General features: G+C 41.6%; 1 protein-coding gene across 3 annotated transcripts in view; it reads right to left on the bottom strand.

The window, feature by feature from the left end:
- Positions 1-17,702, bottom strand: part of LOC144511461 (alpha-actinin-1-like) — a 104,912-nt gene that overhangs the window by 26,810 nt on the left and 60,400 nt on the right. For 2 of the 3 annotated variants that reach the window (XM_078241837.1, XM_078241838.1), the window contains 5 exons: positions 16,183-16,268; positions 10,158-10,250; positions 6,955-7,185; positions 4,613-4,760; positions 267-417 (listed from right to left, as the gene is read on the bottom strand). In XM_078241837.1, coding sequence (XP_078097963.1) covers positions 267-417; positions 4,613-4,760; positions 6,955-7,185; positions 10,158-10,250; positions 16,183-16,268 — 709 coding nt within the window. Of the gene's footprint in view, positions 1-266; positions 418-4,612; positions 4,761-6,954; positions 7,186-10,157; positions 10,251-15,896; positions 15,983-16,182; positions 16,269-17,702 lie in introns of all 3 variants that reach the window. The other variant, XM_078241840.1, reaches the window with a different exon arrangement.

Raw genomic sequence — 17,702 nt, 5'->3', positions numbered from 1 at the left:
AAAGATGAAAAGGTAAGAAAATGCTGGCAGCAGCCTGAGGCTGGAGGCATTTCTCTTCACACGAGTATAGATTAACTTTGACTTGATAACATGCGAGCAATAAGGAAGGCATTCACCATCCGGCTTCCTATTTATTACAGCATACTAATTGTTTGCGAATTTATCGGACTGCGGAGATCCAAACTCAATGGCATTAGTTATAAAAACTGTCCTTTAATGGGTGGTGCAAGCATGGCTGGTGCAAACAATCACTTTATTGTACATACTTGAGCTCTTGTGCGATGGCAGCGATCTGCTCCACTCTGTCCTGGTGTGCTGCCAGATCACTCTCAAATGCCTCGTGCTTCTTCAACAAGGCTTTGATGTCAGCCAGTGCGGCCGTTTCATAGTCTTTCTGTGTCAACATTGCTTCTTTATCTGAAGGGGAGAAAATGGGGCAAGGGTTTAATCGGAGATTTTCACCCAAGGATCAAGGGATAACACTTTTTGAAACTGCCTATTCATTAAGTGGAAGTTAAAAATCATATTTCCCAGATATTTATTGGAAAGAATTGTTCCAAAACATTATCCCAATTGAAATAAGTCTCAATCACAAGAATCAGGTAGAGCAATACTAGGCAACTTAGCTTAGAGTTCAAATCTAATAACACCCATCACTGTTGAGTTATATTGTTACTATGTGAATGTCTATCCATTGCCGTCACACTGATTTCACAAACTCTATGGTTGACATGTGAAACTTCTGTTTTGCAGTGGAAACTCCATTACCTGCTATGCAATTACTTGCCAAAATTCTAAAGATGGAGTTTGAGACTTTGCTGGTTGCACAGCCTTAACATTAGACCCCCCAAGATAAGAGGTGGTCCAATATGTAGCCTCAATGCCCACATAGCAGTGGTACAATTCCTTGAAGTCATCTTTCAAACCTATTTTCTCTCATGTTAACATTTCTTGTGCAAGACTCTGCAGGTCTAGGTTAGCCCAAAAAAAACCTGTTTTAGAGCTGAAAATGAAAACAAAGATTTCATCACAGCAATTCCAGATAGAACAAGAACACCAGTTTAAATTTTGGAATGGAATGAAACATCTTGTGGGAAGTTGGTTTCCATTTCCACAGGTCCTGATTCATCAATTCAAAATGTTATGAGTTCCCTTGATAAAATGATTCATGCTGAGGAAGAGATTCACAAAACATTATACAGTTCAGAGACAAAACTTAGAATTCAACGAGATACATGGTCATGGTCCGCTAAAAGTGATATGACAGGTGAAAAGTTTAGTCATTTTATACCCAATCACACTAGCATTGCGTATTCAGTACTTCAGCAAGCAAGAGTAGGTTCATACATTTCAATTACACAGAAATGTAGAAGATGGGAGGAGGAGGAGGCCATTCGGCCCTTCGAGCCTGCTCCGTCATTCATCACGATCATGGCCGATCGTCCAACTCAATACCTAACCCTGCTTTCTCCCCACAACCTTTGATCCCATTCACCCCAAGTGCTATATCCAGCCGCCTCTTGAATACATTCAATGTTTTGGCATCAACTACTTCCTGTGGTAATGAATTCCACAGGCTCACCACTCTTTGGGTGAAGAAATGTCTCCTCATCCCAGTCCTAAATGGTCTACCCAGAAGCCTCAGACTGTGACCTCCAGTTCTGGACTCCCCCCACCATCAGGAACATCCTCCCTGCATCTACCCTGTCTAGTCCTGTTAGAATTTTATAAGTCTCTATGAGATCCCCCCTCATTCATCTGAACTCCAGCGAAAACAATCCTAACCTAGTCAATCTCTCCTCCCGGAATCAGCCTGGTAAACCTTCGCTGCACACCCTCATAATAGATCATATTTTACATAATTAAAAAGAAAATGCTGCAAGGTCCCACAGTTCCAACAATAAAAACGCAGGGGATGGATCTTTTAACGGTATGGGTCCTTCACCAGAAGTGTTCTCACAGAAGGTCAGTGACCAAGGTGTTTTTTTGGTCTTAAATCTTTACAGATACCAGTGGGCAGCTGTGTATTCTCTATTTTTAGTTCATTTCCAGCACTAGCATTTTGTTTATTTAACTGAAATATTAGGGCAGTTGAGAGCCAATCGCTGTGGCTCTGGAGTCACATGTAGGCCAGACCGGGTAAGGACGGCAGATTTCCTTCCCTACAGGACATTAGTGAACCAGATGGGTTTTTCCCAACAATCAATGGCTTCATGGTCATCAGATTCTTTTTATTGAATTCAAATTCCACCATCTGCCATGGCGGGATTCGAACCTGGAAAGCTAGAACATTAGCTAGGATTAATAGTCTCGTGATAATACCACTAGGTCATCGCCTCCCCTACATTAGTTTAGCAAAAAGCAGCTACAAGTACTGCTGACTTTTTGAAGATTGTGGAGCGGGGTGTTAAGAGGACAACAGACGTGCACAAGTCTGAGTGAAACAAGGGGAGGAAACTCAATTAATAGTTAGAATCAAAACACCTCAAAGTCAATGACACCTGTTCATTCAACTCCTTCATCTGGCAGCAAGCTTGGATAAATTTCTCAGCCAATATCAACAGTGTATTTCAAACCAAAAATTAAAGGGGACATTAAGGCAGGGAAATCAGTCCACAGACTTCCAAATCCATTAACGCTGCGCAGAATGTGCAGTTGTCTTATGGCTCAACATGAAATCTAATTAAAAGCTAATGCTGAACAAGGATCCCACCTAACTTGTCTTTCAGACACTGTAACCAGCTATGCAAGCCTAGTTAGTTAACAGCTTGCATTTATATAACGCACTGAATACAAGGAGGTGTGTCAAGACGCTTCAAATATCCATCAAGAAACTAAACACCAAGCCAGAAAGGCAAAATTAGAAGTAGTGATGATCCAATGCTTGGTTGAAGAGATTTGTTCTAAGAAGAAGCAAGGTAGAAAGACAAAGTTTGAGCCAGTGTTTCCAGGTGTGTGTAGGGTTGAAGTAGTTGAAATTGCTATCATCTGTAGGGGACATAAAAGCTGGATGTAGAGGAATTAAATGTTCAACACCATATATTTGGTTGAAGGATATTGTAGAGATTGGGTTTGGCACAGGCATGAGTGAGTAAATGAATTCTGAATTTAGTGCACTGAGGAACAAGGAGCTAGCAAAAAAAAAAACAGAGACAGGGCAAGTGCTGCAGGGATTTGGACAAGTTGGCATCAAGGTGCACAGAGGATGAGAAGCCGATAAGCAGTATTAGGTGTGGTCTGGACAAGAGGTGGCAATGGTTGTACAAAAGCTCCTGTAGCAGAGGAACTGAGATAGATCCAGAGGTAGGCAGGAAGGCAATGTTACCAAGGTGGAAGGATGCAGTTATGATGGACAAGATGTAGGGTTTAAAATTCGACTCGAAGACGACCAAAATCGTGAAATGCATTTAAATTTTTGTAATATTCACGTTTTATCATCTTACTAAAATCACCAGGCACATTTGTCACATGTAGTAATGGGATGTTGATGGCACTTAATGTCAAGCTTTGAAACAGGTATTACAGAACAGTTATTTCTGGATTTTTCTGTCAGCTGAAGTCATGGCAGCCAGAGTTTGCCATAACGAACCTGGTAAATGTTTACACAAGCTAGTCATCAAATTGTCAAGCAGTACATTTTGCAGAAACTTAATACCCGAGCACGAGATAACAGCAAGATCATTCTAAATAATTTGCAAACATGTCATGCACAGACGAGTTAAAAATTGGGACTTGATAGCTAGTTACTACTCAAGTGCACGTCAGTATTTTATCTCCCTTCCAGAAGCGAATTGTAGCATTAATGGTCAATATTTCTTGGGGTTCCTTCACCTCTTGTTTGCCTATTTACCATGCAAATTTCTCAATTTATTTGGGACGATCCCAGATCCAGTCATTAACATTCATGAGGCTGCAGAACTGCAGTCTAGAAGCGGCACGTCATTACAGTATTTATGCTGATGCTGAGCAAAAGGACAGTTTGATTATGGGGTTTTATGCTAATCCAACTGACAGGAAGCATGAATAAAGCTCCAACTGTCAATTACGTTTCACTGGCGACGTTTGGAAATCTTAGCTGTAACAAAATGTGGAGGGTCTTGACCCATCGGGCAATCAGGAAATGTACAAGTTACAAGTCAATTCCATTTTTTCGTCACATTGTTTCATCCACCCAGCGCGATGCTTAAGACACACTGGAACTACTCAAATATTACAAGTGCTCGATGGGGGGGTGCAAACGGTGGAGACATCAGCCCTTCAAATTTATACTCAGTTGAATTCTCAAAAGAGAGCGAAATTAAAAGCTGGTATTATACGGACATGCACAAGTCAGGTGCAGTGTCAAACCTTTGTCCGATTACCAAGTTCGTTGGAAAGTCGGGTTGTTTTTAGTAACGGAAGGACAAGGATCACTCAAATCTCCTAGGCTGCAAAAATAACCCTACATGAACCAGAGCAAAATCCCTTTCCTTGGGCATGATCTATATCGTCTATAATTTTCCAGGAGTTACGATCAAACCAGGTTTCCACAAATTGTTTAGCCACATTTCTATCACAGAGCTCACCACCAACTCGATACCGGTGTATTATTTCATTGTAAACAACATATTACCTTTGGTCCAATCTTCGTGGATGGTGGCTTTCTGTCTGAATTTTTCTGCCAAATGATCAAGTCTTTCCAGCCTCCTTATCTCATTCAGCAGCCATTCCTCATAGCCCTTCTCCGCCTGTTCTAGTCCTTGCCATGCATTATTAATATCCTACAACACAACCAAGGGATTATATTACTCCACAGAAATCAACTGGGAATCAGCTATTTCCAGAAGCACCTTGAAGCCATGTTTAACCTCTAAATAAAAGCACATGGTAATTACAAATACATACGATTCAAATTAGATTTCTTTCAGAAAGAGATAATAATGCACAAGTAATCCGAGGACATGATTTGGGAAATGTCGCAGGCTTGGGAGGAACAGGTGACTATGGACCCTCCACCACTGGGGTTTCCTCACCTCATGTCTGGGTCTGCTGTAGACCAACTGAGAATGATTGCCATGATTAGTTAACTGCATTATTGGTGCATCAAATTATGATCAGGGTAGTAAAAGGTGAACAAGATGGACCTTGGTCTGTGTCGTGTAATTCTTGCGCTATTTGCGTTTATAGAACTCCTTTGTATACCTCCTGCCCTAAGGATTTCAGAACTAATTGCCTTATGCAATGCGTTTACTTGTAGCAAAATAATGCGGCATTATTAACCATATCACAAACAGAAAGGAGATATAATTATTCCATTCCTTTCTGGTGGTGTTGCCTGAAAGAGGAAATCTGAAGACATTTTGCTTTTAGTATAGTGGAAATGTGTTTCTAAGTTCACACTGGAACAGGCTGATAGGGGATACTATTTAACACTCAATCCAAAAGGGAATAAAGATATAAACGTATATAGTTTTTTTTGGGGGGGGGGGGGGGTGGGGGGGGAGAAGAGGGAAGAGAGAGGAGAGGAATTGATAAATAAATCATGCAATTTCATAAATATATTTTAATTCAGTTTCATATCAAGTTCAACTCCTGCCCAACCAATTTAAGTGTGTTAGCAGCGCTCATTTATTTTTGGAAGCATTTCTGCATGAAGGTAGGAATGTTGACCACAACTCATTCTCAAAATGGCAAAATACGCACGCCATCAAGATCAATTTTGATTACATAAAACTCCCACTACCAGAGTTTAGATTTCTCTCCCAGAACGTATATGGAGTCCTGTTTATGGCAGTATAAAAGCAGTATTGAGGAAACTACCCAAATAACGGCACCAATGTGTTCTAAGTATACATAACGTGGTAATGTCAAGCAAGAACAGTTACCTCACCAGCTTTTACAACCCACATTTAAAGGTAAAATATAAACATTATTGGTTTTTAAACCAACATGGAACAAGACTTCACTATGACCACTTCTTGGCTCACTAAACAAAACTGAAAAGCCCAAGTTATCATGGCACAGTTGTGCATTTATTACTGCACAAGAACAGTATGAATACTTTGGTGTTAATTCTTTTCACTAAACTCAGGATAACTAAATTGGTAAATGCAGAGCCTAACAAGGTGTTGCCCTACACTAACCAAGTAGTTTCCAGATTAAATCCCGGCACTCTGCCAAGTTAATTGATCTCAGCCAGGGAGCTGTTGAGAGTGTGCTTCAACTAACTGAAAAAGCTCACTTCATAAATGACCAAAAGCCATTTCAATACAACAGAATCTCACCCAAGATGGTGGAGTGAAGAGGGAAAAAGGCACAATTTGATGTAGAATCCTACAGTGCAGGAGGCGGCCATTTGGCCCAACCACAATCTCACCCAGACCCTATCCCCATAAACCCATGTATTTTACCCTAGCTAGTCCCCCTGACACTAAGGGGCAATTTAGCACAGCCAATCAACCTAACCCGCGAATCTTTGGACTGTGGGAGGAAACTGGAGCACCCGGGAGGAAACCTGCGCAGACGCGGGGAGAACGTGCAAACTCCACACTGTTACCAGAGGCCGGAATCGAACCCAGGTCCCTAGTGCTGTGAGGCAGCAGTGCTGACCACTGTGGCACCGTGGGAAGAAGGAGGGCAAATGGAAGAGTCAGAGTCAGTCATACAGCATAGAAAAGGCCCTTTGGCCCATCGATCTGCACCGTCAATACCACTAAAGGCACACTCGTCCCTTAACCTTGAATGTTATGATATTTTGAATGCTCATCCAAAGAGGTGTAGGAATTTCTATCTTCTTCGAACATCCTATTTAAGTTATTTGACCTACGAATAATTTTAAAAGGTGTTGAATTTTATTAAAATTACAATGGTCACCGTCAGCTGTCCCTAGATTCAAGGAACATGACAATAGGTAACAGCAATTTTCTGATTTCAGCAGAATGTGAGATTGGATTAAAAATGCAAAGTTCTTCTTACCGAGACCATTTTCCCTTCGGAGGGCATGAATGCTGGCCGGTTGCTGAGCCGGAGTTTGGTCTGCAAGGTGTTGAAGTTGATCTCAAGCTGACACTTCTCCTGGACTTTGGGAGGTTTGTGGACACGGCGGTAATCGCGGAAGTCTTCCAGCTTTTGCTGCATAGCTTGCATTGTTTTCTCAGGCTCTCTGTTCTCTAGCCAGGGTTTGGTTTGACGAATCCACTCCAGCAACTGAAAGCAAAAACATCAGCTTAAAAAAAAAATAGAGGTCGCACAAGAAACTTAAGTTCATGGAATCGTAGAAACCCTACAGTGCAGAAAGAGACCATTCAGCTCATCAAGTCTGGACTGACAAGAATCCCACCCAGGCCCTACCCTCGTAATCCCACATATTTATCCTGTGGTTGGGGACTCTAGGTCTGTACTTGGAGTTTAGAAGAATGAGGGGGCATCTTATTGAAACTTACAGGATACTGCAAAGCCTAGATAGAGTGGACGTGGAGAGGATGTTTCCACGAGTAGCAAAAAACTGGAACCAGAGGGCACAATCTCAGGTTAAAGGGACGATCCTTTAAAACAGAGATGAGGAGGAATTTCTTCAGCCAGAGAGCGGTGAATCTGTGGAACTCTTTGCCGCAGAAGGCTATGGAGGCCAGGTCATTGAGTGTCTTTAAGACAGAGATAGATAGGTTCTTGATGAATAAGGGGATCAGGGGTTATGGGGAAAAAACAGGAGAATGTGGATGAGAAAAATATCAGCCATGATTGAATGACAGAGCAGACTTGATGGGCTGAGTGGCCCAATTCTGCTCCTATGTCTTATGGTCTTAAGACCTTTAACCTACACATCCCAGGGCAGTAAGGGGCAATTTAGCATGGCCAATGCACCAAACCCGCAGATCTTTGGAGTGTGGGAGGAAACCGGAGCACCCAGAGGAAACCCACGCAGACACGGGGAGAACGTGCAGACTCCACACAGTTAAAAATTAAAGCCAATAATCTATTGAAAAGATGTGCATGCATTTGAAATTGTCAGTGCTTATTTTACAATTTCTGGCATTAATACCTAGACAATGTTAGCATTATTATTGATTTTAAATACTAATGCTTGTTATTCAGTTCTCAACACCAATCATGCTCTGCTGTAAGCCCCCGCAGTCAGAGGTGTAGAAATTCCTAAGTGCTTCAGAACACCCTTAGTTATTCGACCTAATAACCAGGCTGACTTGTGAGTTCCACTTAAATAAGGAAACAACCGAACAAGCTTCCCAATTGCACCACCAACTGTACCCCTTGATCTTACTGAATGCCCAATGAACAGAAAACCTAGGCCATTTCCTTGAACTAGCTGAGCATGGCCACAGGTGGTTCACAAGCACTATTAATAAAACCTGCATTTATCAAGAATATTGATAAAAATGCAAACTATCACCAGATTAATTCTAATCTTCAAGCAAGCAACTTAGCACATGCAAATATCAATTTCCTGAGCACATGTTGTGGAGTACCTGATTTACCAAAGTATATAAATAGAAACTTCAATATGGAGATTGACCATCAGGATCTAATTAGTGTCACAAGTAGGCTTACATTAACACTGCAATGAAGTTACTGTGAAAATCCCCTGGTCGCCACACTCCGGCGCCTGTTCGGGTACATGGAGAATTTGGCATGGCCAATGCACCTAACCAGCATGTCTTTCAAATCGCGGGAGGAAACCAGAGCACCAGATCGCAAATGTTTCTTGCATTTTCTACTTATTTTAGTTTCTCTAGAATTCAAATATCATAATTAAATGAACAGCATAAACTTCCATTTTTTTATTCATTCATTTGTCATGGGCATCGCTGGCTGGGCCAGCATTTATTGCCCATCCCTAGTTGCCCTTGGAGGGCAGCTGAGAGTCAACCACATTGCTGTGGCTCTGGAGTCACATGTAGGCCAGACCGGGTGAGGATGGCAGATTTCCTTCCCTAAAGGTCATTAGTGAACCAGATGGGTTATGACAATCGTTTCATGGTCATCAGTAGATTCTTAATTCAAGAATTTTTAAAATTGAATTTAAATTCCACCAACTGCTGTGGCAGGATTCAAACCCAGGTCCCCAGAACATTAGCTGTGTTTCTGGACTAAAAGTTTGGCGATAATACCACTTTCTGCCGTAAGACTCACATTTATAGAGCAACCAAACATCTCAAAACACTTTACGGCGAATGTACTTTTGCCACTGCTGTAAGGTGGGACAGACAGTGGCACATTTGCACACAGCAAACACCAGACAGCAATGTAATAATGACCAGATCTGATTTTTAGTGGTGTGGTTTGAGGGATATACATTGACAAGCACAACAGATAATCTGCCTAATAAATTTTAGTTAGGCGCTGGAGTGTGGCGGCCAGGGGATTTTCACAGTAACTTCATTGCAGTGTTAATGTAAGCCTACTTGTGACACTAATTAGATCCTGATGGTCAATCTCCATATTGAAGTTTCTATTTATATACTTTGGTAAATTAGGTACTCCACAACATGTGCTCAGGAAACTGATATTTGCATGTGCTAAGTTACTTGCTTGAAGATTAGAATTAATCTAGTGATAGTTTGCATTTTTATCAAGCTTTTGCAAGTGAGACTTGATCCAGAGCCTGAGACTTAGAGGCAAGGATGCTACCAACTAAATCAGAGCTCCTACTGACTGATTAAGGGAGCTAAAACATTAGCAAAACATTATACAAATTCAAAAAACAACTCCAGTGTACATTAATTCATTTCCCATACAACGCTGGGTTCAGTAACACTGAACAATTATAAGCATTGATAAGGACCAGCCAAAACGGAAGGAAAATAATGAGAAGGTTGGAGCCTACTGCATTGAAACAGACCAACAGGCAGAATTGCTTTATGTGTCATACAAGTCTCCACCCTAAACAAAGTCTTTGCAGTCATTTGGTGGGTTATTGCTGGGGGTGGGGGGGGGGGGGGGGGGGGGGGGATGTTTTGACAGGACAAAGATTGTAATGTGGAAATCAGTCGAGTTGCTGGTTAAGAAAGTTTGCCAGTTATTGCTTGCTTTCTGGCTTAAAAGTACAATGATGAGTACATTCCAAAATGCATGTAGTTTTTTTAAAAAAATGCATTCCTCCAGATTATACACCCCGCAAATCAGATAGTTTTATTAGTACAGCACACAATTGTAATACATACATCACTGGCCAGTTTCTCGTAATCTTCCATCAGATGTTCATTTTCTTGGTTTACTGCCAGGACTTTGCAAATCCTATTGGCTGCAGTCTCAGCCTGTCAAAAACAGATGCATGGTTACGACAACTTGAGCACACGGATCAGTCCATAAAGTGAGAGTTACCACACAGCTAACATTTGGGAAATTAGAAAAGAAAAAGAAGAAAATCCTGAACTTACATCAGCAAAACTGCTAAACTTAAGTTACCAGAATGTGTAGCTTTCGTTAACGATTACAAAAAAATACCGCTCAAAGGACTAAAAATTACACAAATTAAAATTGAATAAAGACATTTTCAGGGGTAGAAGAGCTGCTGTTTAATCAATAATTTAAAATAAACCCATTAACAGATTACTCTGCACAACTGAAGTCTCACTGTCCATTGAAGCAGACAGTATGAATGGATTCAGATGGCAAACTGTTGAGTGATCTGGAACAGAGGTGGTTGACTAGATAAGGTTGAGATTCATCAAAAGGAACTGAATTTTAGCCCTAATGGTTTCTTCTTCATCCTAAAAATTTGAGGGGATAAATACAGCTAATTAGGGATTCTGCCTTCAAACACAAAAGTAGAAACAGTAGCAAAGAGGTCATTTAACTGCTTGAGCCCGTGTCTCCATGCAATGAGATCACAACCGATCTGCAACCTTAATCCATATATGCACCTACGCTCCAGATCCCTTCGTACCTTTGACTAACAAAATTCTACCAATCCCAGATTTATTAATAATTGGTCTAGCATCGATTGCCATTCACTGAATAGAGTTCCAAGTTTCTACCACATGGTACGAAGTGTTTCCTAATTTAACTTCCAAAAGGTAGTTTTAAGATTGAAAATTATGCCCCGAGTCCCCAACTAGTACCTTGGAAAAAACCACCCAGTGGAGCTAGTCCTAAAATACAAGTTGATGGCACAAGTTTATTCAGAATACTGCAAATATATGACAAGAAAGTCATGACAAAGAAGAAATGCCAATTTCTAATTTGCTAATCCTATTGTGGGTAATGGTGGGCATAAATTAAAATGTACAATCCCATCAGCATTTGTGCTGGAAACTTGTATAGTATGGAATTTTAAACATGGTCAAAAATGGAAGCAAGCTTGCACGGTACACGTTTAATCACTGACTGAACCTAACTTTTGCATTAAGGATTCTGCATCCCAGAGTGACAAGAATGTCGCTCAGCTACCAGAAGGATTGTATATTTATCATTAACTACATTCTGTTGCACTATAGCTATTACCTACACAGGATATGTAAAATAATGGACCTTCACCATAGAATTATGGTTCATAATAGCAAGTAGTAACAACAATTATCACACCAGAGCCCTCATTGACTAAGCAATCTAGAAGGAGAGCATAAACCGTGGAGGTGGAGTGCGGCATATGGTTCAAGATATCAATAAAGGGTCAACTACGCAGCATTCATGGCCAGGAGACACTGGGAAAATAGCTAAAGCAAAGAAAGGGAGAAGGATGCTGTACCTGTTGCATAGCAAAAAACAATAAGCACACAGGAAGAACGAAAGTAGATGAGAGCTGATCACCAGAGATGGAAACAAAGGGTCTACACAGAAAGATAGCAATGGATAACAGGTGAGAAAACAGGTCCACAAAATACTTCATTATAAAGAAATGAAAACGAAGGAATACAGGATTGTTTTACATGCACGTTCAGTGGTATATTTGGCACCGGTGTTACTCATGAGCTTGGACATATCAGCACACAGGAATTAAATGGCTTCTTGGCATTGATCATGCCTTATTTTTCTGTACACCAAAATAATTTGGTGCAAATCCACATTAAGCTTGGCTTTAAAATTATGACAGTTCAACACCTACCTTCCTAATTCTTCTGACTGCATGCGCTACGCATCTTGGTAGCAGTAGAAATTAGCTAGTCAGAAACTAGCAAACATCACTCCAGAGATGCACTGCAAGTCTAAGATTCATGCAACTTGTTAAGTGTAGTCAGGGCACTGGGGGAAATGCTGTCCATTATCTGTTGAGGTAGTATGGGCGGAGATTAGAAATAGGAGAGGAGAGGTCACCCTGTTGGGAGTCTTTTATAGACCTCCTAAAAGTTCTAGAGAGGTTGAGGAAAGGATTGCGGAGTCAATCCTGCTTAGGAGTGAAAGTAATAGGGCAATTGTTATGGGGGATTTTAACTTGACTAATATTGACTGGAATTGTTATAGCTCTAGCTCGTTAGAGGGGTCAGTTTTTGTTCAAAGCGTGCAGGAAGGTTTTTTGACTCAGTATGTAGACAGGCCAACTAGAGGTGAGGCTATATTGGATCTGGTGCTGGGAAATGAGCCAGACCAGGTGCTAGACTTGGAAGTTGGTGTGCATTTTGGTGATAGTGACCACAATTCGGTTACGTTCACCTTAGTGATGGAAAGGGATAGGCATGAACCTCGGGCCAGTGGTTTTAGCTGGGGGAAGGGTAATTATGAGGCTATTAGGAGAGAATTAGGAAACATAGGTTGGACTAGGAGATTACAGGGACTGGGAACGTCCGACATGTGGAGTTTTTTCAAGGAGCAGCTACTGCGAGTCTGTGATAGGTATGTCCCTGTCAGGCAAGGAGGAATTGGTAGGGCTAGGGAACCGTGGTGCACCAAAAAAGTTTCTTTGTTGGTTAAAAAGAAAAAGGAGGCTTATGTTCGGATGAGACGTGAGCACTCGGGTAGTGCACTAGAAAGCTTTAGATTGGCTAAGAGGGAGTTGAAGAGCGAGCTTAGAAGGGCTAAAAGGGGACATGAGAAGACTTTGGCGGATAGGGTTAAAGAGAATCCTAAGGCGTTCTATAGGTATGTCAAGAACAGAAGGTTGGTTAGGGCAAGTTTAGGGCCAGTTATAGATGGCAGAGGGAAGTTATGTGTGGAACCGGAGGAGATTGGTGAAGCATTGAACCAATATTTCTCTTCGGTGTTCACGCAAGGGGACATGAATATAGCTGAGGAGGACACTGGGTTGCAAGGGAGTAGAATAGACAGTATTACAGTTAATAAGGAGGATGTGCAGGATATTCTGGAGGGTCTGAAAATAGATAAATCCCCTGGATCGGATGGGATTTATCCAAGGATTCTCTGGGAGGCAAGAGAAGTGATTGCAGAGCCTCTGGCTCTGATCTTCAGGTCGTCGTTGGCCTCTGGTATAGTACCAGAAGATTGGAGGTTAGCGAATGTTGTCCCATTGTTTAAGAAGGGGAACAGAGACTTCCCCGGGAATTATAGACCGGTGAGTCTCACTTCTGTTGTCGGCAAGATGTTGGAAAAAATTATAAGGGATAGGATTTATAGTTATTTGGAGAGTAATGAATTGATAGGTGATAGTCAGCATGGTTTTGTGGCAGGTAGGTCGTGCCTTACTAACCTTATTGAGTTTTTTGAGAAAGTGACCAAGGAGGTGGATGGGGGCAAGGCAGTGGACGTGGTATATATGGATTTTAGTAAGGCGTTTGATAAGGTTCACCATGGTAGGCTTCTGCAGAAAATGCAGATGTATGGGATTGGGGGTGATCTAGGAAATTGGATCAGGAATTGGCTAGCGGATAGGAAACAGAGGGTGGTGGTTGATAGTAAATATTCATCATGGAGTGCGGTTACAAGTGGTGTACCTCAGGGATCTGTTTTGGGGCCACTGCTGTTTGTAATATTTATTAATGATCTGGATGAGGGTATAGTTGGGTGGATTAGCAAATTTGCTGATGACACCAAAGTCGGTGGTGTGGTAGACAGTGAGGAAGGGTGTCGTAGTTTGCAGGAAGACTTAGACAGGTTGCAAAGTTGGGCCGAGAGGTGGCGGATGGAGTTTAATGCGGAGAAGTGTGAGGTAATTCACTTTGGTAGGAATAACAGATGTGTTGAGTATAGGGCTAACGGGAGGACTTTGAATAGTGTGGAGGAGCAGAGGGATCTAGGTGTATGTGTGCATAGATCCCTGAAAGTTGGGAATCAAGTAGATAAGGTTGTTAAGAAGGCATATGGTGTCTTGGCGTTTATTGGTAGGGGGATTGAATTTAGGAGTCGTAGCGTTATGTTGCAACTGTACACAACTCTGGTGCGGCCGCACTTGGAGTACTGTGTGCAGTTCTGGTCCCCACATTACAGGAAGGATGTGGAGGCTTTGGAGAGGGTGCAGAGGAGGTTTACCAGGATGTTGCCTGGTATGGAGGGGAGATCCTATGAGGAGAGGCTGAGGGATTTGGGATTGTTTTCGCTGGAAAGGCGGCGGCTAAGAGGGGATCTTATTGAAACATATAAGATGATTAGAGGTTTAGATAGGGTGGATAGTGATAGCCTTTTTCCTCTGATAGAGAAATCCAGCACGAGGGGGCATGGCTTTAAATTGAGGGGGGGTAGTTATAGAACCGATGTCAGGGGTAGGTTCTTTACCCAGAGGGTGGTGAGGGATTGGAATGCCCTGCCAGCATCAGTAGTAAATGCGCCTAGTTTGGAGGCGTTTAAGAGATCCGTAGATAGGTTCATGGACGAAAAGAAATTGGTTTAGGTTGGAGGGTCACAGTTTTTTTTTTAACTGGTCGGTGCAACATCGTGGGCCGAAGGGCCTGTTCTGCGCTGTAATGTTCTATGTTCTATGTTCTATGCAGCATGCCTACAGTTGTTCCAACAATCTCACCATGATATAAAATGGGATCTTAATATCTGAAATCTAGTAAATTTAAGGAAATTGTGAATTTCAATCTGGAAAAATAAATTAAAGGATTTATCCCGAAAGTACAGTCCAGGGCCAAAGTTCAAGTCTTCACTGGATAACAAGAGTTTCTCCTGCGATATGAAGATTTATTATAGAAAGGCTTGATCGGAGGGCGGTTGAAAATTGTACAAATTACACTGAACCCATCTATAGAATTTCCTGCTTGCATTTTTAGTCAGGGAAGAACACCAAATGATCTCAACCACAAGAATAAAAAGTACTCTTGCTCTGAGGTATCTTTCAATTATAATTGACATTTATTCAATGGTTACGCAAAAGTAACCCAAGTAAATTTCTTAAAGTTCCCACACTGTAGACTTTATGATCTAATTGAGATCTTTTAAGATTATGAATAGGAAATGACAAGATTTGTCCAAGCAAATAGCTCATCACGGCGGAGTTCAAATGCAGTGGGATACTAGCTAAAAGTTTGGAAGTTAAAGTGAAATGAGACAGCTTTTTCTACAACTCAACACAAGGAAGGTCATTGAAGCAAATCAACAAATAGATTCAGGCAACTGGATGCATATCTGCATTAAGAAAGGATCTGACAGGAAGGTAGAAAGTTGAGGCAAGGCAGAGAAGGCAAGGGTTGATCCAACTGTTAAAGGCTCGGTTTTGCTCTCTAATTCCTAAACATTTCAGTTCTTAAGATGGAATCAGCCTTAAATAGTCACAGAAACTGAAGTAGCATTGCGGTTATAATCAGATTTGCAGTCACAACATAGTAAAATAACTTAACTGCTCAAAACACATTCCAAGGAGCTGTTTCATTTACAAAACATGCTCTTAGGGCATCCTTTACAATTGCAGTATCACACAGCGAACAGAAGATGCACTGCCACATACAAAAGGGATAAGATTGAAGATAGCCATGTTTGCCACTGTTAATCATGAGAAATACAAGCAGCACACCACAGATGACCAAAAGCACTCAGGACAGAATGTTTGCAAGGTACAGGAGATAAGAGCTCACCTTCTGAGCACCTGAGAAGGCATGGTAGTAGCATGAAACGTAAGTCATAATAGCCTTTTCATCTGGCCTGAGAGTGCCTACAATATCTGTGCAGAGAGAAAGTCAGAGCAGAGTAAGCTTGCATCATGCCACAAGCAGAAAAACCACTCATTACATGGTACGAGAGAGAGAACAGGTGCAGCATCATGCCTAGAACCAAGAATATAAAAATCTGAGGAACAGCTGAAAGAGAAGCACAAGATCAGTTTTTGCAGGAAGGAAGGGGGTCCTTGGTGACTTATGGTACCTTCTGTGCTCCTGAAAAGGCATGGTAGAAGCAGGAGACATAGGTCATAATAGCCTTCTCATCAGGGCGGGCGGTGCTCACAATGTCTGTGGGTAAACAAAAATATTAAGAGAAGCTACGAGTCCACATCTTCAGCTGTTGCAATCAAACATTTTTGCATGCATTAGCCTTGGACCAACAACGCTCCAATGTACAATTTCACCCACCATATTTCACTCTTATTTCAAAAGAGAATGTGAAGGAAGTGATGCAGCACACAATTCTTCCTCCCTCAAATCTACATGACCATGTTCATAAAAGCGAAAAGTAGTCGAAAATTAATCCAAAATGCCTTGAAAGTGAAGTCCAGAAGACCAACGTAAACAGAGCTGCAGTTAATTCCGGTATGATCAGTATTTAAACCATGGGGAAAAACTAACAGGACACTAAACTTCAGGGCACTGATTAACACAAGTGCAAAGGAATTAAGTATTTTTGCAGAAAATGCATCCATCCAAACATTTACAGAAGAAAAGCAACCCTTAGCTATCCCAATATGGGGACAGTCAAAACAACATGGATATCTACACAAATATTTAGAGTTATCCTAATGGGGCAGCACAGTGGTTAGCATTGCTGCCTCACAGCGCCAGCGACCCAGGTTTGATTCCAACCTCGGGTCACTGTGTGGAGTTTCCACGTTCTCCCCCGTGTCTGCGTGGGTTTCGTCTGGGTGCTCCGGTTTCCTCCCACACTCCAAAGATGTGCGGGTTAGGTGGATTGGCCGTGCTAAATTGCCCTTTAGAGTCAGGGGGACTAGCAAGGGTAAATGCATGGGGTTGTGGTCAGTGCAGCCCCAATGGGTTAAATGGCCTCCTCCTGCACTGTCGAGATTCTACGATTCTTCTATCAGACCATAAAATGCAATTTAGACTCTGTAGTCATTGCAACATTTTGCAGGAAACAAACAAGTATTAAAAATATTTTGTTTCAAGTTTGTTCCATTCTGAAGTTGTGTACAAAACAAGCTGTGCGCACAGATTAAAGTCAGTCAGTGGAATCAGTAAGCAAAGGAACAGGCCCTGGTGGAATGGGAATCCTGGTAGCATTTAATACCCTGCGTTAGCATTGTTTACTAATCATAGCTGGACTAGTTTACCTGTTGGTTAATGTGTAACTTGAACTACAGTGCACAGCCATAGTTACTTTGGAAAGATCGCAAAACACCATAATGGTATATACCGCTCATTAAAGTCATCCTCAGAGCCAAGATGCACAAACAGGGCTCATTACAAATTTAAATATTTGATCAGCAAGTTCACTTGGGAAAGACAGAACAAAAAAGCGTATTTGTTCCTGAAAATTCTATTCGCTCTGGCACTACGACAAAATCTTCAGTGCAAAAGCACAATCATCTACATGCTGCTCAAATGGTATCTAACATATCTGATTTGTAAAAAAAAAGCTATATTATCTGTATTTTTGGGGGCCACATTGCAGCTTTATTCCACAGGACACTGGAAAAATAAGAGTGCTGTTAA

Source organism: Mustelus asterias, chromosome 24, assembly GCF_964213995.1.
Source record: "Mustelus asterias chromosome 24, sMusAst1.hap1.1, whole genome shotgun sequence".
NCBI lineage: Eukaryota > Metazoa > Chordata > Chondrichthyes > Carcharhiniformes > Triakidae > Mustelus > Mustelus asterias.
Note: the sequence above shows the minus strand (reverse complement) of the source record. Positions and strands in the feature narration are given on the sequence as shown.